At 38.1% G+C, this 23,545-nt stretch overlaps 1 protein-coding gene across 4 annotated transcripts in view; it reads left to right on the forward strand.

Annotated features, from left to right (window-relative positions):
- The window catches only part of LOC126204419 (protein strawberry notch), a 264,401-nt gene that overhangs the window by 76,092 nt on the left and 164,764 nt on the right, over window positions 1-23,545 (forward strand). For all 4 annotated transcript variants that reach the window (XR_007540499.1, XM_049938805.1, XM_049938806.1 and 1 more), the window contains 2 exons: window positions 2,087-2,262; window positions 16,921-17,163. Coding sequence is in view for 3 of the 4 variants with exons in the window: in XM_049938805.1 (XP_049794762.1) it covers window positions 2,087-2,262; window positions 16,921-17,163 (419 nt within the window). In the remaining variant the exon portion in view is untranslated. The remainder of the gene's footprint in view (window positions 1-2,086; window positions 2,263-16,920; window positions 17,164-23,545) is intronic.

The following is a 23,545-nucleotide window of genomic DNA, read 5'->3' on the forward strand; positions in this document are numbered from 1 at the left end:
CCCCCTCAGCATTCCTATCCCTCACATCCACTGCCCCCTCTGAGCCGTCAGCCACCTTTCCACGACCCTCCCTCCCTCCTCCTGCCTCTTTTCACTCTCTGCCCACCACACTCGGCACACCCCGTCAATGCGGTATAAGCAATAGGCCATTGTATTAAGTGTTCTGTATGGAGAAAGTTCGTCCATCTCTGTTCCGAAGGGGCAACTTCTCTCTTCTGCATTGTAAGAGACTGTAGTTTCAGTAGACAGTAGTTGCATGTAGCAAGTACTGCTTAATCGAGCGTGTCAGATTGTCACATTAATTTTACTTTTGGTCCTATGCCTGTCGGCACCATGCTGTTGTCAGCGCCCTGTTGCAGAGTTCCCGAGTTACTGCTCTCAGTCGCTCACTGAGTGACCCTCAGGTTTTGAATGGTTTTCATATTTAAAGTCCCAGTAGCACTCCCATAAGTCAAAACTGCTAATACATGTTGCTCCTAACCTTTCCCTTTTGGATACTTCAGAAGCTCAGTTTTGAAAAATAATGTAGTTTCTTGAAAGCACTAGAGCCTCTCTGTATGTTTCTTTCAATCTCGATCCAGTTATTAACTTTGACTGTTTTAAAGATAAAAAATCGTCAGCTGGTTCTGTGACTTTGTAGTTAATTTGACTAATATCTTTTAATTATGTTGATTAAAAATCAGGTTAGTTTTTTTGTAATTGATTTTGAGTCCTAAGTTTTTGGAATTGCTCTAATGAGTTCTTTGATTGTTTGCTGAACTTAATCTGTAACAGAGGCAATAGAATAATGTTATCAGCTTAACAATGGTTACTGAACTGTGTTCCATTAAACCATATTCTTCCTCACTTTCCCTATTGAAGAATCTGAAATCTTCTTTAGGACTGCTTCATTCCTCTTTCAATTCTTCGTTTCCTATTATTCTGATCAGATCTGATGCTAGCTGTTAACATTGTATGCTTTAGTATTACAACTTAGGTTAAATAGTTGCCTTGTCTTTTGGGGGCTATCAGTACAGATTTTGTTGAAACTTAAGTCAAAGGCTTTCTCAAAATCGGACTTCCAGGAAAATCAGTAAATTGTACTCATTTTATAATTTTGTTCACGATGTGTAAGTTGTCCATTTTGATTTAGCCACTTCCAAACTCTGCTTGATTGATTACACTCCAGTGTGTTTTGTGTGTTTTACATCTACAGTGAGATTGTATTTGAGGAGTGGTGAAATAATATTACAGGTGTTTGATGAAAATATAAAAGTGTGAGGTAGAAGTGCTGACCAGTAGTTACTTTTAGAAGAAATGACAGTGCTACCGATAGACACACACAAAAGTAGATACACTCTCCTAGCATTGTAAACTAACGGTCCCACATTGGGGAGGGGAGAGGTATAGATAGGGGAAAGGCAGCTCACTCAGCACGAGAGGAAAATATATTAGCAGTCACATTACAAAGGATCATGCCTAAAGAAAACTATTGAAAGTTTAGGATAGTGTCAAGTGCTGGGGCATCACATTAGGGGAGATATTTAATAATAAGTAGGAAAGTTAATTTGACTGTAGCCAATACTGTGTGATGACAGAGGCTAAATTTGCAATGAAGTACACAATTTTTTTGTCACATTTTCGTGGCATGTCCTGGTAGGTATGTTAATAGTTTAGGTTACCGGTTCTTCCAGATCACTAAGTCATGCAGAAATACCATTGAGGTTCTATAAAAAATTTTGAATGTTAAATCAGAAAACAAATTAATTCAATATAGGACAGGATCAAATTGGAGATTTCGCAAAGTTTCCGTGTCTTGAGAAAATTCGTGAACTGTTGGTATGACCTCTTTTTAATATGTAGTGGTTGTCGTATGAATGTTATATTCAGGCAAACCTTATTGACAGAGCATGCCTCAGAATTGAATCCACATTCCAACAGAAAATGCAGCATACACAATGGCTGATGTTGATTGTTATGTTTTGGGTGAAGTGATGATTTTATCATCTTACTTCTCCTTCTTTCTTTCGTTTACAATCTAATTTTTAGACTGTAGTAAATATATTTCTCAAAAGTAAATGATTCTTTTCCTTTCTGCTTGTTATAGGTGATGGAGCTGGAGTCGGTAAGGGCAGGACAATAGCTGGAATAATCTTTGAGAACTACTTGAAGGGAAGAAAAAGGGCTATCTGGGTTTCTGTATCAAATGATCTGAAATATGATGCAGAGAGGGATCTGAGAGATATCGGAGCCAACAAAATCGAAGTGCACGCACTTAACAAAGTAAATATATTACAATATATTATTGTATGTTGTTATGTGTGTGTACGGAAAATTCTGTGAAGTTAAAACGTGCATGTGACAGTGAAACACAATTTATGATTCATCCAGTATTTGGAACAGCTTAAAAATAAGCCCCAAGAAAGTTAGGATAGTTGAGATTAATCTCCACAATACCTACTAGCTCTAAGCAGTGTGGGAAAGGAATCTTGGTACAGGTGTGTGTTTTTTGACAAGTACTATCAATAATACAAACATTGCACTGGTGGCAAAGCAGATCATTGTAAAGGAGATTTATGGTTTTATAATGAAAATATGACAACTCGTAATTCAGTTCATTGTAATATTGTTCTGTGTCTGTATCGTTTTATATATATCTCCCTTTTCAGTAGCTTCCTTCCATTGTTTTGCATTGTATGTGTTTTCAGTAGACGAAGTTAGTAGATTAGCTGAAGGCCCTCACCAACCACTTTACACTATGATGAAGTAAATGTGACAGCACCACTCTTTCAGCACCAAATAATAGCCAGAGTCCTGTTGTGGTTTGAAGATGTTCCAGGAGTGGGACGCATCTGAAGACCTCCAACACAATGTGGGGGCTATATTTTATCATGACAAAATTTTATGAGTGGATTGAACAGTTCAAAAGTGTAGGTAAAATGGGAAGGTTGATGGTGGTGATGTGTTTGCATGGGCCCACAACAGCAAAGTTTTTAGTGCCCTTTTTAAAATTTTATGAGATGACTATGGGTTATAGAATATTAGAAACCTTAATAACATTAAAGTATAAAAATATAACAGATAGTTATGGCTGGGCGATCACTGGAATAAAATATTTGAGCTGGCCACTCTGTAAAACACTAGCCACCAATCTAAAAATTTAGGCTGGGTTCCAGACACCACACATAATTCCAAAAGCCTTACTACTTAGGAGACTGCCCACACTACGCTTGCCCATCCTCTCTTAGAATGCTGTAGCACAGTGTGGCATCCTTAGCAGATAGGACTGACGGATTATATCGAAAAAGTTTAGAGAAGGGCAGCATGTTTTGTATTATTGCCAAATATGGGAGAGAGTGTCACTGAAATGATACAAGATTTGGACTGGACATCATTAAAAGAAAAGGGTTTTTCGTTGCGACGGAATCTTCTCATGAAATTCCAATTACAAACTTTCTCCTCCAAATGCGAAAATATTTTGTTGACACTGACCTACATAGGGAGAAATGATCACCACGATAAAATAACGGAAATCAAAGCTCGCACAGAAAGATATAGGTGTTCGTTCTTTCCGCACGCTATGCGATATTGGAATAATAGAATAATAGAGAATTGTGAAGGTGGTTTGATGAACCCTCTGCCAGGCACTTAAATGTTATTTGCAGAGTATCCATGTAGATGTAGATGTAGACACTGGTTTCAGCATCGGCTAAAATAGAGGCAGATCCCCACCTAAATTTGGTTCTGCACTCTCATCACTATATAAAATGCATGTTTCTCTTGATACAGTGGTCACATTATGTATTAACACGTGTCTGCATATACTCCCTTTTTCTTACTCATTTCAACTGTTTGAAAAACCATCTATCTAACATTATGCTCATCCACGTTTGGCATACCCTTAACCCCAGACCTTTGTAACTTTTAGAATTGGGTTGCTGTGTCACATAATAGTTTATACTTTGATTTTATTTGCGGTGGTTCCACTCTTTTAATTTGGGGACCTACATCTTTTTATGTGGAGTCTTATTCTTCAAGAGGCTTTCTGGCAGCCATAGAAACTGAAAGGGTCTCCCATTTTTTACCATGCCATGTACCAAGATGTACTGTTTTAACCTGTGTAATTTAATCTCATTATTAGACCTTCATGCAGTCATGTGTTATGTATGTATGTGTTTTTCTTTCCTTAAGAATTTTAGAATAAGTTTTGTTTACCTTTTTTACTGCAAACAATTTGGAGAGGCATCATTATTTACTCCTAACTTTGCAGTGGCATCTGAAGATGGGACACAGGTCACAAAACTGGGTTGTGCTGTCCTTTTAGGAAATAAAAATTTTCAACTATAATGGATCTTATTGTTAATGATAAAATGCACTCAGTTCCGATGCGATCTACAGCAATTTGTACGCCACAGGCAATCACAGTCTTAGGGGATCATCTCGCCGAAGTACAAAGCTGTGTGTTAGGGGACAGTGCCCTCTTCAGTGGTGACTCAGGTTTGCTTTGTCCCGCCGGGACAATTAGTACGTGGTATGCCACAGTTGGGTAGTTGACTTCACCGACCACAACTCGTCTGTTTCCACAGTTGTATGCCTCTGTGGCTTGGCAGTACATCACAGCCTGGTGGGTACTGGCACGTCGTGTCATGCCACATTTCATGCAGGACTCTTGAGTCGACCGATAACCATGTGCCGCGGTGCCCGATATAATGACACACATTTTCCTTCCCGTCAAAGAATGAGGAAGGTGTCCAGTACATTTTGTGTAATTTTCTTTGCTCAGTACTGCTGTGTCAGTAAGCCTCTAAGGAAGTGTTTTCAAACTGTAGGTTGCAACACCTAGTGTTCACACAGTTTTGCTCGGGGATCCCAACAGTGACTTCAGTTTACTCACTTTAAATGTGCAACCAGAACGTGCAACATGTCTGAAAACATATGTTTCACGATGATCATCTGGTATAGTAAAAATGTCACAAAGATGTGGTCAGTTTTTGTGAAAGCACATCGTAAAGTCACTCACACTCACATGTGGTACTTACTTGTAGTAAAGAATATGAATACTTCAAATATGAACACGCTTGTGGCGGAGGGAAATGACGGGATGTCTATTGAACTCTTCAGACACCTGTGGAATGTAACTATGGCAGGTCACTAAGTCCTCTACAGACTCTGAAGAGCTCAGCTCTGAGAAGTTTGCAAAGAGAGGAGAAGGACTACATTAACTGCTGGGTGGCAATGGCAGTGTGGGGACAGTGTCTTGTCCAGTACTGATTTTGTATGCCGATCATATAGTATCGTAAAAATATCACATGCAACTGGAATACCTCGTGTAAGAGCATAATTAAAAGATGATCTCGTAGTTATGTGATACAAAAAGGTGCAACACATGCATCTCCCCCCCTTCCCCTCCCCCCCCCCTCCGACACACACACACACACACACACACACACACACACACACACACATACACACACACACACACAAACCTCACATGCAAGACTTTGTACCATGGTTCCTGTAATGCATTTCAGTAACTGTGCTTCAAATCAAACAACAGGTCACTAGGCCTGGCAGCAGTGAGAAAAGGCGTGAAATACAGCATTTTCTACTGAGCGGATCTAGTAATCTTGAGCTCATTCGAGATTGTTAGTGACACACTGTGTGTTGATGTTGTTTTCGAATTTTTATAGCTCTGTGACTTGATTGGGATTCCCAAGGAATTGTTGCTTCTCATCTCGTTCATTTCTCATTTCTTTAGTTTTTTTAATCGTGATTGCTGTGAAGTGAATCGTTATTATGACAGTGCTTTATAAAAGAGATGGAAAAATATTTTCGAAAAACTAGTACAGTAATTTTCTCACGCAGCTGTCCATGCTACTCTATCCTGTGCAAGCTTCTTCATCTCCCAGTACTTACTGCAGCCTACATACTTCTGAATCTGCTTAGTGTATTCATCTCTTGGTCTCCCTGTACGATTTTTACCCTCCACGCTGCCCTCCAATACTAAATTGGTGATCCCTCGATGTCTCAGAACATGTCCTACCAACCGATTCCTTCTTCTAGTCAAGTGGTGCCACAAGCTCCTCTTCTCCCCAATACTATTCAATACCTGCTCATTAGTTATGTGATCTACCCACCTAATCTTCAGCATTCTTCTGTAGCACCACATTTCGAAAGCTTCTATTCTCTTCTTGTCTAAGCTATTTATCGTCCACGTTTCACTTCCATACATGGCTACACTCCATACAAATACTTTCAGAAACGACTTCCTGACATTTAAATCTATACTCGATGTTAACAAATTTTTCTTCTTCAGAAACGCTTTCCTTGCCATTGCCAGTCTACATTTTATATCCTCCCTACTTCGACCACCATCAGTTATTTTGCTCCCCAAATAGCAAAACTCCCTTACTACTTTAAGTGTCTCATTTCCTAATCTAATTCCCTCAGCGTCACCCGACTTAATTTGACTACATTCCATTATCCTCGTTTTGCTTTTGTTGATGTTCATCTTATATCCTCCCTTCAAGATACCATCCATTCCGCTCAACTGCTCTTCCAAGTCCTTTGCTGTCTCTGACAGAATTACAATGTCATCGGCGAACCTCAAAGTTTTTATTTCTTCTCCATGGATTTTAATACCTACTCCGAACTTTTCTTTTGTTTCCTTTATTGCTTCCTCAATACTCAGATTGAATAACATCGGGGATAGGCTACAACCCTGTCTCACTCCCTTCCCAACCACTGCTTCCCTTTCGTGTCCCTCGACTCTTATAACTGTCATCTGGTTTCTGTACAAATTGTAAATAGCCTTTTGCTCCCTGTATTTTACCCCTGCCACCTTCAGAATTTGAAAGAGAGTATTCCAATCAACATTGTCAAAAGCTTTCTCTAAGTATACAAATGCTAGAAATGTAGGCTTGCCTTTCCTTAATCTTCCTTCTAAGATATGTCGTAGGGTCAGTATTGCCTCACGTGTTCCAACATTTCTACAGAATCCAAACTGATCTTCCCCGAGGTCAGCTTCTATCAGTTTTTCCGTTCGCCTGTACAGAATTCGCGTTAGTATTTTGCAGCTGTGACTTATTAAACTGATAGTTTGGTAATTTTCACATCTGTCAACACCTGCTTTTTTTGGGATTGGGATTATTATATTCTTCTTGAAGTCTGAGTGTATTTCGCCTGTCTCATACATCTTGCTCACCAGATGGTAGAGTTTTGTCAGGACTGGCTCTCCCAAGGCTGTCAGTAGTTCTAATGGAATGTTGTCTACTCCGGGGGCCTTGTTTCGACTCAGGTCTTTCAGTGCTGTGTCAAACTCTTCACGCAATATCATATCTCCCATTTCATCTTCACCTACATCCTCTTCTGTTTCCATAATATTTTCCTCAAGTACATCACCCTTGTATAGACCCTCTATATACTCCTGCCACCTTTCTGCTTTCCCTTCTTTGCTTAGAACTGGGTTTCCATCAAAGCTCTTGATATTCATGAAAGTGGTTCTCCTTTCTCCAAAGGTCTCTTTAATTTTCCTGTAGGCAGTATCTATCTTACCCCTAGTGAGATAAGCCTCTACATCCTTACATTTGCCATCTAGCCATCCCTGCTCAGCCATTTTGCACTTCCTGTCGATCTCATTTTTGAGACGTTTGTATTCCTTTTTGCCTGCTCCATTTACTGCATTTTTATATTTTCTTCTTTCATCAATTAAATTCAATATTTCTTCTGTTACCCAAGGGTTTCTACTAGCCCTCGGCTTTTTCACAGTTAATTAAAAATAAATGTCTATTTTTGAAACTCTGTGAAAGTAAATGGAACAACCAGCCCATTGCATGTCTGATTAGAAGGGGTTCCGTAGTACAAAAACCATAGACCTAAGAAAAGTGAAATTTATTTTTATTAGAATTACATAATTCCTTGTTTTAGTAAATACACAGTGTTACCAATGAATAACTGCAAAACCTGAAACTTGTTTCCAGGAACAGATCGATAACTAAATGAACAGAATGCAGTAAGTAACTTTCAGAAATTCGAATACAGGTCTACTTCTTTACAAACTGGCTGTATAGTGTGATCTCGCTTAATGAGCATGATTCGCTTCTGAGTCTTACGTGCAACGCAAAACACTTGTGCGAAACATTTTTCTGTAGGAATTGACATAAAAATAGGATACTGCATTGCATTCCCAAAAAAAACTAAAACAATGTATAAAATACTAAATTATTGTGTAATACTGTACATAACTTTTTTTACCAGAAAATTGTCAAAAGGCATTTGTCTTTCCGTAACTCTTCAAAATGGGTGCTAATACAGAGAACGGCTAGTTGAATGAAACATCTCTCTACGTATTGGTTAATGGGCAGCTCTATTGAATGAGTATTGGTTAACAACAACAAACCTAAAATGGAATTCCTAAGTAGGTATTTCGAGCCAATGAATTTACATGATTCTTCAAAGTTACGAGTGCTTGCAACGGTGTCACAGAGAATTTGCAGCATCATCAAGAAGGCCGGAGTGGAGGTTCCGGAGAGAATAATTGCAACCTTAGGAGTGTCACCAACAGTACAGCTGAATACTGCATTGTTAGCGGCAATGCCATTTGTTGATGCCTGTAATGAACAGTGCAGAATGTCGTAAAACAGCAAATGACTTATTGCCTAACTATAGCAGCTGAAGAGCTCTATCTAGGTCATCAGGTGGTTTTTGAAATGCTTACCGAAGACAAAAAAAGCCACTGAACAGACTAATTATGCAAAACATTGCCTTTTACAAAATTGCATGCTTGTAATGTGAATCGATCTTTATAGGAGATGCTTGTGAAGCGAGGTTTGCCTGTACTTCTTTTATCTTGATAACAGTACTGATGTAAACATTTTGCTATTTATTATTCTGCATTTTCAGTTATCTCACATTATTTCAATACAGCAGAGCATAAGTCATACCACGAAGAGTAAAGTTAATAACAGTAATGGTATGGTTCAGTGATTATACGCAGCACTTTATCAGCACAACTGCAATTTGATGAATAATCACTGATGTGTCTCATTTGTATTATTTAGAAACTTATAAGGATTTTATTGTTTTTAACACTTTCTACTCATAGGGTGACACCAGCAATATCTGTCGCAGGTTGCACTTGGCCAGATAATAGTAAGAAGGGTTGGAGGTCCTACAGTGCCATGAAAATACAACAGTTTTAGTGAGAAGGGTGTGCCTGTTTATTTATTAATAATTTGTCAAATTGTGGCTATATTTTTGAGATACAAATAACCACATCATTTTGTAATTGAAACTTATTTCTCTATGTAATTTTTATGTTCACTGTTGAAAAGAACTCTAATTCACATAGGTAAGAAGTGGCAAATGTCACTAACAATTTCAAAGCTTCCCTTGCTGTGGATACTCTTTTTTTTCTCTTCATCTAGAGCACATCAATCTTTTGCGAACTAAATTCCATTTTAAGCATGCCACAAGCAGCACGCCTCGACCTCTGTGTGAAAAAGGTGATTTTGATGTAGTGAACCCATGTCTTCACAGATGATTCCAAACATTTGAGTTTGCAACATTTTATCTTTAACAGAGTTCACAACGTTCATCACCTTTTTAAGCACATTGTTGAAATCAGGAGGTAAAACTAAAATGTGTAATTGCAGTTTTGGCAGCCCATTTTGGTCCAGTTAAAATTTAGATAATGTTTTTACGTGGTGTGTATGCCCCAGGACAACCGGGAAATCTGGGGAAAATTACGAATTTTTTTCATCCAGCAGAACACTGAGAAGAACCTGGGAACTTTTTAGAATTCCAGGTTTTTTTTGTTGTTTTACGTTGAGTTATATTTTTATAATTTTGACTGGTAATAACTGATACTGTAACAAAGGATTTTACTTTAGCATACTACTTCAGCATAGTACTGCAGTAATAAAACAGATGAGAGAAAAACACCTATATAAAACTTAATTTGCAAAGAAAATGTGTTGTTTACAGCATCAAAACACAGTGTACAAACAAGTGTCTGCTGACAGCAAAATGTGTCTGAGGCCTTATGACGTAGGCTGTGCAATACTTTGTAACAACAAACTGCTTTTGATGAATGTGATGTCACAACTGTTTACATTAGTTTTGTTTGATCTGTTAACCAACAGGTTCACTTGCACGTGCAAAGCTGAAGTCGTGTGTGAGCAGCACCTTCTCCTGCTTTTTATTGCTTGAAGTCTAGCTTTTAGATGTGTAAGCAGTAGCTGCACGCAGCCAGATGCCACCCGGAAAAATTTTTCTGGTGCGCCCAAGCTGCCAGATTCTCACATGTGCTGAGTGGTCAGAGTTGTACTGGGGAGTAGTCTCCATGTGACCTGCGCTTATGTTTTATGATTTTGCTGTTCCCTTCTTTGTTTACAGCTTTCATGTCAGACGAAAACAAAACATGTCTGTGGCAGGGAGCTATCAAATGAATTAAAATACATTCACATAATTATGGAAGACTAAAATATGTTATTAGTTTCAGTTTTCTGATTTTATTTTATTTCCAGGTTATTGGCAGTTAAGCTTTAATTGCTTTGCAGAACAATGCCGTGACTTTTGTCGATATGCTGAAGAAATTTGGCTTTCATTAATCTTTTCTGCAGAGACAGTCAATTCATTTGAAACTTACCAAAGTGTTTCATTTCACACTACTAGCTAGTTTCAAATGTTCCCTGAGCTTCAATTGCATGTTTTCATCTTCTGGCCTGTATGGCATTATGCCATAATATAGAACCAAGTGTGGGATAATACAGCAATAGTACTCCAAGAAAATTGGCTTATCAAAAACCACAATTAAAAGCTTTAGCAGAATTTTATATATCTACCATCTGTGAAACACAATGTTTTTTGAACACAAGACATGTTTTTCAACACTTGGCTGGTACCTCCTCTGGGCTCGACAATATTTCTTAATTTGTGTTTTTACATCTTAAATTTACAGAACACCATTCTTCAGTAACTTATAGACTGGCAGCATACCATGTCTTGTCATTGTAACCCCCCACAACGCTTTATATTTACTCCAGGAGTAGAATATAAACTGCCAGTTATACAGTTTCTTGGTGTCAGAAGTAACTTTGTTAATTTTTATACAATTTGAAATAGTCAGAGAACGCTTACTGTTCGTACTTATGGTGTATAAAACAACTGTGTTTTTATTTTTGCAAGATATTTTTATCACTTCTTACTAGCTTTTTACAGTGCTGTATGGATGTACACTTGATTGGGAATGTTAGGTATTGCAGAATATGATTAAAAAAAAAAAAAGAGAAAAGAAAAGAAAAGAATTGTATATTTTAAAGTTAAGACATAGCAAAATATTAGAGTACTTTGAGCTGTAGACTCAAGTTTTGAAATGAATATTGTGCAAAGGACTGCTTTTTAATTTTGCGTTACTTATGTGGATAGGGTATGATAAAAAAATCACACTAAGTGAAATAACTCCTTGTGTCCCCTCCAAACAACATGCTGCACATGGTCGTATGATGCCCCACTACGCATGAAATTCCAAACAAAAATCCAACGAAAGGTGTATGAGCAGAGCAGACACCTAGTAGAGGCTTCCTACATCATCATAGCTTTGCATCCACAGTAGCACCTGTCTTTGGCTCTCTCTGGCAACTGCTCAAACCAACATATTTTTAACGGGTCATGGGAAAATATTGTGAATGATGGTTGGAGAAGCATTACTTTCAAAAATAATTTCCTTTTACACATGATTAATGATGTTATGTGTGAGAATGTTCTATGGTTTTCTTAAATCACAGGACATTTTACTCTCATTCAAAACTTAACACTTTGAGGACCAGGCCAGACATTTATGTCATCATTTAAAATTTTACTGGCACATTTATGTTTGATAGATCTTAAAGGATAACACATTCAAAAGAAGACCAATATTATATGTGAAAGCTTAGTTTTTCTTGTAGCTGTACTATACTTCATTTAAACTTTTTCTATTTGTGTCTTTCCACTATTTAACAGTGATGTTGCTATTGGCTGACTACATCACTTGTCCTATGCTCTTGATGTCTGTTGTCATTTTCTGACAAGATAGTGACGTGAGCTATTATTGGCTGAGAAAACGGCATCACAATCTTGATTCCAGTGCTTTGGAAACTAACATGCTGTGTTTGGTAAAATTTGTACTTATACTTTCTTAATTCAGAAATTGTTACCAAAACATTATTTTTTTCCTGGGTTTCGTTTTCTTAAGTGCCAGAGTGTTCTAGACCAGTGTCTTTCAAAGGATTGATAAGTTTTAAAGTTCCAAGGGAAAGTATGCTGTCACATAACATGGAGAAAGTGTATTTTCAACCAAGAAAATGTGTATTTTCACTCGGGAAGAAGTGTTTTTTTAATTGGAAAAAATGGTGGAATTTTTTTTACGTTGTCCACATATACAAGCTGTTTAAGCACTTGCTTTTCCTGCAGTTAGGGGCTGACTAATCTAAAAGTTCCCTTGTCTTCTTCAATATAAAATGTATAGTTTTGCTGTATCATCATGTGCAGCAGCTTCCTGACTGTCACATCCCATTTGCGACTGTTTCACTTTTGTCAGCTTCAATAATTTCCTCTTCCATATCAAAATCATCATCAAATTCATTGCTTTTCAACTCAGCTTCTGAAATTTCTGTTAGTATTCGTAGTATTTCTTTATGATCCCTAACAGTATACTTTTCCTCGAAAAAATATACCCACAAAATAACAAATTGAAATGTAAGTAAGAATAAATATTGAAAATATGTGTAACAAATCATAAACATATAAAATTGAACAAATACTTGGCTAGGTGCATGGTGGGAATTGCATCACAGAGGCTGCATTGAAATTGACTGTGTTGTTCTAAGCACACAATGGCAATATCTGGTTTCAAATGAGGTCATACACGTTCCATATATGATGAAGGTTGTATGCTAGAATCTGTGAAAACCAGACGCAAGAATCAGTCATTGGACACTCGGAAAACAAAAATTTGGAGTTTGTATGCCATGGTGTGACCACGGTAGAGTTCAATGAATAGTTGACCATGCACTGGATAGGTATGCATCTTCAGAACATTTCATGACGGGAGAGGTCCTCCATGGTATACTGTCTCTGCGAAGAAACTTCTAAAGAAACAGAGATACCGCTTAGCAGGAATAAAAGCATAGGACAGGAAATACAGAGACAGAAAGAAACTGAATGTAGCAAAGCAAAAGCAGAAATGCTTAACTCTGTTTTGAAATGTTCTTTTAAAAAGAACAACCCGGGAGTTTTATCACAAATTAATTCTCATACCACTGAAGAAGGGCTGGTACCAAAAGATGAACACAAGGTGACAACATTGGAGAAGGAATACCGACAAAAGAAACTCCAAGCAAAGAGAATTGTGACAGAAGGAAATGAGAAGAGTTGGGAAATATTCACCCAGAAACTAGAGCAGGATGGCAAAGGGAACCAAAAACTGCTATATGGGTTATCCAAAAGTAAAAGATCTGATAGAGAAGACATAAAAGCGATTGAAACAGAGGATGGGGATATTATCAGGGACATGGAAGGTATCGGAGAATAGTTGAAGAATTATTTTGAAATCTTACTGAATGGAGAAGGTGCACAAGAAAGTGACACCGAAATCATTGAATTAGAGGAAGAGCAGGATCCAATCTCTTGGTTAGAGACTGAGAATTCCTTGAAACAGATGAAAAGAGGGAAGGCGGCTGGAGTAGATGAGCTGACAGCGGAGGATATGAGTAAAGCAGCAGGAATCCATGGAATACAATGTTTACACCGGGTGCTGGGGGTGATATGGAAAGAAAACAAAGTGCCAGATGAATGGAAAAAAGGAATCATTGTTCAAGAAAGGTAGTAGAAAGAAATGCACCAACTACTGAGGAATTACACTGTTATCACACTGCCTTTAAGATAATGGAAAAGGTCATAGAAAAAAGATTGCGGAAAATTCTAGAACACCAATTAGAGGGACAACAGCATGGGTTCAGAAGTAATAGGGGAACAATAGATCTCATTTTCTCCCTCCATCAGTTAATTGGAGAAATTTTGGGAAAAAGGAAAGGACTTGATAGTAATATTCATGGATTTGGAAAAAGCATATGACAGTGTACCAAGGGATAAAATATGGGAATGCTTGAGAAAACATAATGTTCCTGATTCATTAATTAAAAAAGTCCAGATGCTGTACGATGGTTGTGAGTGCAGTGTACAAGTAGGAAGTGGCAGATCAAGATGGTTTAATACAAAGAGAGGTGATCAGCAAGGCAGTTTGCTCTCCCCTTTACTCTTTGTTACATTTATGGACACAATCATGAAAAAAATCAAGGAAGAAGAAAATGAAGATTTCAACACTTTTGTTTTTGCTGATGATATCACCATTTGGGGAGAGACAGAAATGGAAGTTAAGAGGAGACTGGATTACTGGAACACAAAATTTAAAAAATTCAGGATAACTGTGAGTTGGTACAAGACAGTGGCAATGAAGATGAGCAGGACACCCACACCTTGTCACATCATACTGGAGGGGGAGAAGGTTGAATGTGTGAAAAGCTTCAATTATCTGGGTAGCATCATATCACTTGATGGAAGTTCCAAACTGGAAGTCTTAAACAGAATAACAAAAGGATCTAGCTTCTTCCACCAACTATTAAATCTAATCTGGGACAAGGAAGTCCCTCAAAGAGCCAAACAAACCCTGTATAAAACTTACCTCCTGCCAGTCATGATGTATAATCTAGGGGCCTGTGTCATAAATAAGAGAGAAGAGAGTCAAATACAAGCATGTGAAATGAAGTTCCTTCGGTCAGCTCTACAAAAAACTAGGAGAGACAGAGTCAGGAATGATTATGTAAGGAGAGAGCTGCAGATGACATTGACTACAGAGGAGAGAATGAGTGCTTTGAGATTGAGGTGGTTCGGTCATGTGAAGCGAACGCACCTGACTCGAACTCCACGCCAGTATTTGAAGATTGAGGTACCAGGAAGAAGACCAAGTGGGTGGCCTAGAAAGAGATGGACACACCAGGTTAAGGAAGATCTCAAGAGGAGAGGAGTAACATGGGATGTAGTGGAGAGGGAAAGCTATACCAGGACAGAAACCAATGGAGGCATATCATTCACAAAGTTCCTACCCGGCTCACTGGAAGGAAATCTTGATGATGATGATGACCACTGAAGAGATGAATGAAACAGATATTAGTGTCAGTAGTGTTGAGAAACAGCTGAAATTGATAACATTTAACAAAGCCCTAGGGTCTGGTCGAATCCATGTCAGATTCTATCCCCAATTTGCAGATGAGTTAGCCCCTCAGTTAAATGTAATCTGTCACAGATAACTTGAACAAAATAACCATGCCCAGTAGGTGGAAGAAAGCACAGGTCACAAGACGGGTAGCAGAAGCAAGCTACAAAAGTACTGTTCGGTATCCTTGACATTGGTTTGCTGTGGAATCGTAGAACATGTTCTGAGCTCAAATATAATGAGGTGTCTTGAACAAATTGACTTCCTCCCATACCAGTCAGCACAGATTCTGAAATTACTGGTCATGTGAAACCCAGCTTGCACTTTTCTCACATGACATCCTAAAAGCCGTGTATCAAGGCATTCAGGTAGATGCAGTAGTTCTTGTTTTTTGAGAAGCATTTGAGTTAGTACTGCACCTCCACTTATCGTCAAAAGTACAGTTGCATGGCATATTAGATAAAATCTGTGACTGAACTGAGGACTTTTTGCTAGGGAGGATGGAGCATGTTATCTTGGATGGAGAGCCACCATCAGATGTAGAAGTAACTTTAGGTGTGCCCCAGGGAAGTGTGTTGCAACCCTTGCTGTCTGTATTGTATATCAGTGACCTTGCAGACATTATTAATAGTCACCTCAGACTTTATGCAGATGAAGCAGTTAACCATAATGAAGTACTATCTTATAGAAGCTGCATAAATATTTAGTCAGATCTTGATAAGATTTCAAAGTGGTTCAAAGATGGAAACTTGCTTTAAATGTTCAGAGATGTAAAATTGTGCCCTTAACAAAATGAAAAAAAAAACATAGTATCTTATGACTAAAATCTCAATGAGTCACTGTTGGAATTAGCCAACTCATACAAATACCTGAGTGTAACGCTTTGTAGGTATATGAACTGGAATGATCACATAGGCCCAGTCGTGCGTAAAGCAGGTGGTAGACTTTGGTTTATTATTAGAATATTGGGCAGGTGCAATAGGTCTGCGAAGGTGATTGCTTACAGATCACTCATGTGACCATTCTAGAATACTGCTCAAATATGTAGGACTAACACCGGATTTTGAACGTTTACAGAGTAGGGCAGCACAAATGGTCACAGGCATGTTTGACCTTTGGGGGAGTATCACAGGGATGGTGAAGAAACTGTGCTGGCAGGCTGTTGAAGATTGACATAAAGTGTCTTAAGAAAGTCTACAAACAAAGTTTCAAGAACTGGCTTTAAGTACCCTACAAATATACTTACAAACCCCTAAATATCGCTCCATAGAGATTGCAAGGATAAGAATAGATTAATTACAGCATCCACAGAGGCATTGAAATAATCTTTCTTCCCTGCTCCATACATGTGGATGGAACAGGAAGGAGCCCTAAAAGCTGGTGCAATGGGATGACATACACTCTGCCATGTACTTCACAGTGGTTTACAGAGTATATATGTAGATGTATGTGGTAGGATTAAGATCAATTGTATCCTGACATTATGTAAGTGGCGTAACTTCGACTTTATCTTTGCTGTGTACACAAAAGTTTTATTTAGTCACTTTCTTTGTCTGTGCTGTTTGAATTAAAGTTATACTTGTAAAAAAGATCTGTGGATGAGGTCTAAACTAGAAGACAAATCTGGAAATATAATTTAAAAAATTGTTAAATTTTATTGTGTATTAATAATGTCTATTTTCTTACAGTTCAAGTATGCAAAGATTTCATCTGCGGTGAATGGAAATGTGAAGAAGGGAGTCATCTTCTCAACATATTCAGCACTTATAGGTGAATCATCTCAGTCTGGTGGAAAATATAAAACTAGATTGAAGCAGTTGTTGCAATGGTGTGGCGATGACTTTGATGGACCAGTGGTGTTCGATGAATGCCATCGTGCCAAGAATTTGTGTCCTGTTGGTTCCTCGAAACCAACCAAGACTGGCCTTACGGTATGTCTCTACTATCTTCCTTTTGCCTCACAGAAGGCTTAACAAATGTACATATTCAATATACTAATTGAATGAAAATAATATTTCAGTGGACAAAGGAATTTGTTGCATACTTTATGAACATTTCTTGTAATGTATTCAATGTGTATTAGAAATGATCACAACAGAAATACAGTTCATTTATGTTACAATTTCCCACCAAGTTCTAGACTGCTTCTTTTACTTTAACATTAATATTATTATTATTGATGACATAGATTTTTAATATTTGTCATTGCCTATGTTATTGACACTCCAATGCCAATACAAAATTTTGTGTGGGGTGTGGACACACTCCTTTAAACCAATAACATTTTGGGCTTTTAAAGCCAACATTTTAATTATTTGGAAATACTGACATGCATAAAGCATCCTATTCTCAGGTTGGATACCAAAGTTGTTCTGTTAACAGAGACAGGCTTGTCATTTGCACTTCTGCTGCTTTCATACCTGAATCAGTTGATTTTCTTGTTCCCAGTATACTATTCAGTAACAGAAGATACTTTTCAGCTACTGGAATTGTTCCTGGGTTAGTGCAAAATTGTAATACAAATTTTCTCTTGTCATTAGTTTGAGCATGTTAAAATATTTGAATATTCATTCTCATCACTTGATGTAAAAATAAAGCCTAATGGGCACCAATGGAATAAGTAGTTACTGTTATATTTTAAACAGTTAGTCATATTCCAGAATGAGATTTTCACTCTGCAGTGGAGTGTGCACTGATATGAAACTTCCTGGCAGATTAAAACTGTGTGTCGGACCGAGACTTGAACTCGGGACCTTTGCCTTTTGCGGGCAAGTGCTCTGTCATCTGAGCTACCCAAACATGGCTCACACCCCATCCTCACAGCTTTACTTCTGCCAGTACCTTGTCTCCTACCTTCCAAACTACACAGCTCCTATCCTGCGAACTTTGCAGAACTAGCAATCCTGAAAGAAAGGATATTGTGGAGACATGGCTTAGCCAGATGTTTCCAGAATGAGATTTTCACTCTGCAGTGTTGATATTAAACTTTCTGGCGGATTAAAACTGTGTGCCAGACCGAGACTCGAACTCGGGACCTTTGCCTTTCACAGGCAAGTGCGCTACCGGTCTGAGCTACCCAAGCACGACTCACACCTCGTCCTCACAGCTTTACTTTTGCCAGTACCTCATCTCCTACATTCCACACTTCACAGAAGACGAAGTATTGGCAGAAGTAAAGCTGTGAGGACGGTGCGTGAGTTGTGCTCGGGTAGCTCAGACAGTAGAGCCCTTGTCTGCTAAAGACGGAGGTCCCAGGTTCGAGTCTTAGTCCAACACACCGTTTTAATCTGCCAGAAAGTTTCAGTTAATCATATTGTTGCTAATTATAACTTATATAGCAAGACAAAGGTTCTCCATACATTACACACTGCATTTTTGTCTGAAATTTCATAGTCAAAAGAAGATTGGGAAATGGACAAACGGGGTATCACTTTGAACAGTACGGGTCTAATTCCGAAAAAAAAGGGTTTATTTGATTGAAAGTAATTGGAGTTTTTAAGAAAAATCTAGCAAATAAATATCCTCTAGGACATCTCATTTGCTTTTCTAATATATATACTTGTAATAATAATAGAATACTGATCATTGTTGTAATATATTGTACTTCTAGCTTTCTGAACAAAACACGAGAGTAAAAAATAAAAAGAATAGAAAAAATGTCAAATGTTTTGTGTAATGACTTGCCTAAAAGTCAGAAATAAAATAGAGTAGAGAAAGATTTGATGTGCCTTTGAATGAAGTACAGAATTTAAAGTTCAGTTTTTAACTTATAATCAAGAAAGAGGATAGTTGTCTGGCTGATTTAGTATACCGTGCAGGCTGCTTGTGTGTGGCCTTTACAGATTTCTATCACCTGTGCTCGAAGGTGTAAAAAAACTCCAAAAGAATCCTTAAATTATCAGGAAAGAGAATGTGTACGGCACAAGAAGTAACATATCTGTGCAAGTGCTGTCGCCACCATTGTTCTTATCCACTCTCTTTATAAAAAGTAGAATAAATTGTAAACATAAATCAGAGTGCAGTTAGTTGAAGAATTTTACTTAGTACTCTTTCTCCATGGCTAGTGTAGGAGCCTTCCATCTGCTACAGTTTCTTGTTTACGAGTTTTAGTATTTAAGTACTTGATTTTTGCAAAGCAACGTGAACCATGGTTTTCCCTCAGTGTTGGAAGGGCTGTGCATAAAAATTTATGTTTCCTTTTCTGCTCTACTGAGATTTACATTTTGTTGTATTCTTCTCCTTTTGCCCTAGTAGCATACGGTGTGAATCTACCATAAATGCTGATAGCATAAGAGAAAAGTATAATGAGGAATGGAGTAGGAGAGTGACAGAACCCAACATTGTTCAACATTTGTTGGAATACATGATGTACTAAGGTACGAGGCATAACTAAAAATAAAATATTAATGAGCCCCAAGGAGAGAAGAAATGGGAGGAGAGGACGTTGTGAAATGGAAGTGAGTTCAAGAGAGTAACAGGTTGAGGCATTTTAAGATGGAGAGTGAGTTATGATGCCTGCAATTCACGGAAACTAATGCAGAGTAGGAAGATCCAGATGCCTTGTGTAGTGTAGCAGGTACTCAGGTCTGTTGAGTCAAGCCACAGAACCAGCTCTGCGATTGAGTACTGCACATCCGAAAGGTACACAGTTCTTCTGTGTTTGTTCATGTATTCTGCAAGTTTGGCGGTAGCATCATTATCTAGAAAGCTGTGCAGTGAACTTGTCGGCTACTAAATGATTTGAGTAATTTCTTGTATTGCTCTGCCTTTCTATGTTTTGGCATTGGTAAGGCTTGAGAAGGGCCTCTGCCATCTGTTTAAATAAAACAGTTTAAGTTGTTGATGTTGGTGCACTTCCTTAATGTAGCAAATAATTACACATTTCTTAATATGCTGCAGGACACTGCTTCAATGTAGAAATTAAAACAGTCATCTTTTCTGTATAGATTTGTGGCAGTCGTCTTCAAGGAGATTCTCGAGGTCCTCAGGTCATTTTAATAGCGAATAAGAAAACTAATAGCTGATCATTTTCAGAAATATTGATTTGCATAGATCAATACAGTTCGAACAGTATTCCTACTTCCGCCATAAGCCAAAACCTTTTTCCAAAGCTCTCCAATTGAGACACAAATGTATAATAAAGAGACTGTGACCACAGCACAATGTAGCATACATTACTGTATTATTCTGACTGAGATAACTTTGGTGCCAGTTGCTGGAATTTATAATAAATTGAATCAACAATTGTTGAAACCAAATTAAGCCATTTTTTACACTTTTCAGGATAAACAAAAAACTGAATACTACCACATGTATTATTGCTACATTACTGAAATTTTTCAGAACTGCGACTTCATTCTGATTCTATTGAGAGAGAAATAATTAACTTAGAGTACACCATTTCGATATTTAATGATTTGAAAGTTTTGTGACTTAATAAATGAAAAGCACCAGTTTGCTTATTTGGTTTCAACAATTTACAAACATATTTTTTGCTTTTTTAGGATTTAATTGTATGAACACTTCATATGACATTAGCATGGTCTGACTAACTAGAAAAAACTAAATTATTTTAGCAGCAATAATGATTTAGTGCACATTAGTCAACCACTGGCCAAGAAAGCACTTTTTCGTAGAGTGATCTCTTTGCAGCAGGCATGTATTCAATGACTTTCTTCATATCTTCCATCTTCATTCTGGAAATAGGTTCTTGGTATGCTGGGTAGGCCATTGGAATGCTGTCCATTAATCCTAGAAAGATGTGCTCATGTCTTTTTCTTAAGTGACAAAGACTTTATTTCGTCATGAATGAGTGCAAGGGTATTGTTGTGTCTTCTTCTTGTTTGGGTTTTTCCCACGTTTTTCAACAGATGTGATTCCCTTAAGTAGCAGTTTACAGATTCGAAATGCGTGCGAATTTGTCACTGCACCTATATTCCGGAAAGCTTTTTTGCAAATATTTTTGCTTTCAATTCCAGTCATTATATGGTAAAGGAATGTTGCATCCCTACAGTTTTCACAACATTCTGTATCAGATTTCTGAGGACACCTCTGCTTTACTCCCTTTGCTCCAGTAAGGTGCTGCAGATGTAAGTCTGGGCGTCATTGGTAGTAAGATCAAGAAATTTTGCCAAAATATTATTTTGTTTCATTACGTCAATGGAGTCATAACATTTCATTCTGCAGCTGAAAGGAAATTAATAATATATGATTGGTATTTCTGGAAATATGGATATTATTTACATTTATACAGTTTCCTACAGTTGTTCCAAGGAAGATTGATATTTAACTGCAAGATTCTCTAACTGCTTTCCCTGGAACATAATCACCTCCGTAATTTCCATAAGGCAGGCCTTTGGTGTGAGCTGTCTTTACCTTACTTCTATTATAATCTGCACTACTATTCTTCCTTTCTGGAGCCATAGTAATATAACCAACTGCTGCTCAGTGAACATTAACAGTGACTGTTAGTGCCACAACAAAGGAAGTGGATAATTTTATCAAAGATGTGTAGTATTAGAGAAAAACAGATTTTGCCTGGTAATGAGCAGCATCTGCTGAAACGAAATAAGTCAGTGACTTATTTGGTTTCAAGAACAAGAGGATAGGTTGGTACTCACCATATAGCATAGACAGAAAGGGGCGGTGGCAAGGGGGGTGCTATAGGCCCCCCCCCACCCCTCCCCCCCCATGGAGTAACATATGGTACATTGGATAAAATGACTTCAAAAATCAGCGAATATATTACTCCTACAGATTCAATCTTTTTTTTTTTTTTAATAATTATGTAGCGATATAGGTTACAATGTATTTTAAACACATTTTAACAAAAGAATAAGAGTGAAAAGTAGCTTACTATCTAAACCAAGAAATATCATTTAACTTAAAATAGACGTCTTATCATTTATTAAAACACATTTTTTACCCTGAACTCCAAAATAGTTATCAAAAACTTCTTTAAGCAACAGTAAATTTTACCAATTTGTGTTGTGCCTATCTGCGAGTAGCGAATAATAAAATACTGCTGGATACACAGTGCAAAATATTGAGAAATTCGTATGTACACATTGTTTCTTGGAAGTGAAACATTATTAAATTGAAAGTAAATATGATGTCTTTGGCGTGCTACTGTTCTTCAAAATAAATTTATATTCTTGAACTGTTTTATTGTGTAATGAAGGGGATGGCTGTTATCCTGTGACTTTGTTCGGTTGTCAAACTTCATAAACAAACATGAAATTTGCATAGCCTGGTTGTGGTCTTTTAGAGGCTGGAGTTAGTAACAGTGAAAAATTTCTGTAAGGATGTTGCCAGTGGGGTAATGAGGGGCGGGGGGGGGGGGGGGGTGAAGAAGACAAAAGCTGGAGGAATTATTCACACCACGAGGCCAGGACACGAAAATATCATCATTTAACCTGTACAAAGTAAGTAGTGCAGCTGCTGTGTGTTGAAGAATGTCTGTTCTTTGTGTGGCCCAGGATAAGTTTGTTACAGAGCAGTATCACCTGGGTTTCCTTCGCTGCTTTCTGATTTATTGATGAGTCTGGCTCTCGGAGATGAATAAGTTATGGATGAAGATGAAATTGGCTAGTGTGATAATGATCAAAGTTTTTGAGTCATAATTGGTAGGCTTCAAAGCGTATTTATTTTAGGTACTAGGTATGTGGATCAAGAGAACCGAAAGAGTGTATGAAGCAGTTGTGACAGTTTGTATGGGGCCGAAGGGACTTTTTTTATTTTGTGCAGCTCCGTTTAGATGGAAGGAACAGTGACTGTGTGATATCTGTACAGCATTGTTGGCTCGGAGTTCCATGGTGGGGAGTCGGGCCGCCCGTTTAGTGTCCTTTATCTGACTTCGGTGACTTGCACATTGATGTCAGTGATGAAATGGTGACAAAGAGAGAGAGACACACACACACACACACACACACACACACACACACACACACACACACACACACACACACACACACACACACACACACACACACAGTCCTGAGCAGAGAGAATCCCCTATCCAGCCAGAAATTGGACCTGGAACCCCACGATCGAGAGTTGACACCGCTGACCATGAGTTCAAGAGCAGCTGACTACGGCGCGGTGCCCAGTAGCTGACGCAGCTCCCGGATCATGTGCTCCCTTCCCTCAGTTATCTCTGGAGAAGAACCTTTGCTTGCAGGGGGGTGCCTTCGGAATGCCAATCATGTGGGACTCAGCTGGCTTAAGGTTTGAGGTTTTGGAGGGAATACTGGAAGTACTGAATTTCTGGAACCCCTGTGAAGGAACAGTTTCCCATGAACACTGTAAATGTGA

Source organism: Schistocerca nitens, chromosome 9 (assembly GCF_023898315.1).
Source record: "Schistocerca nitens isolate TAMUIC-IGC-003100 chromosome 9, iqSchNite1.1, whole genome shotgun sequence".
Lineage (NCBI taxonomy): Eukaryota > Metazoa > Arthropoda > Insecta > Orthoptera > Acrididae > Schistocerca > Schistocerca nitens.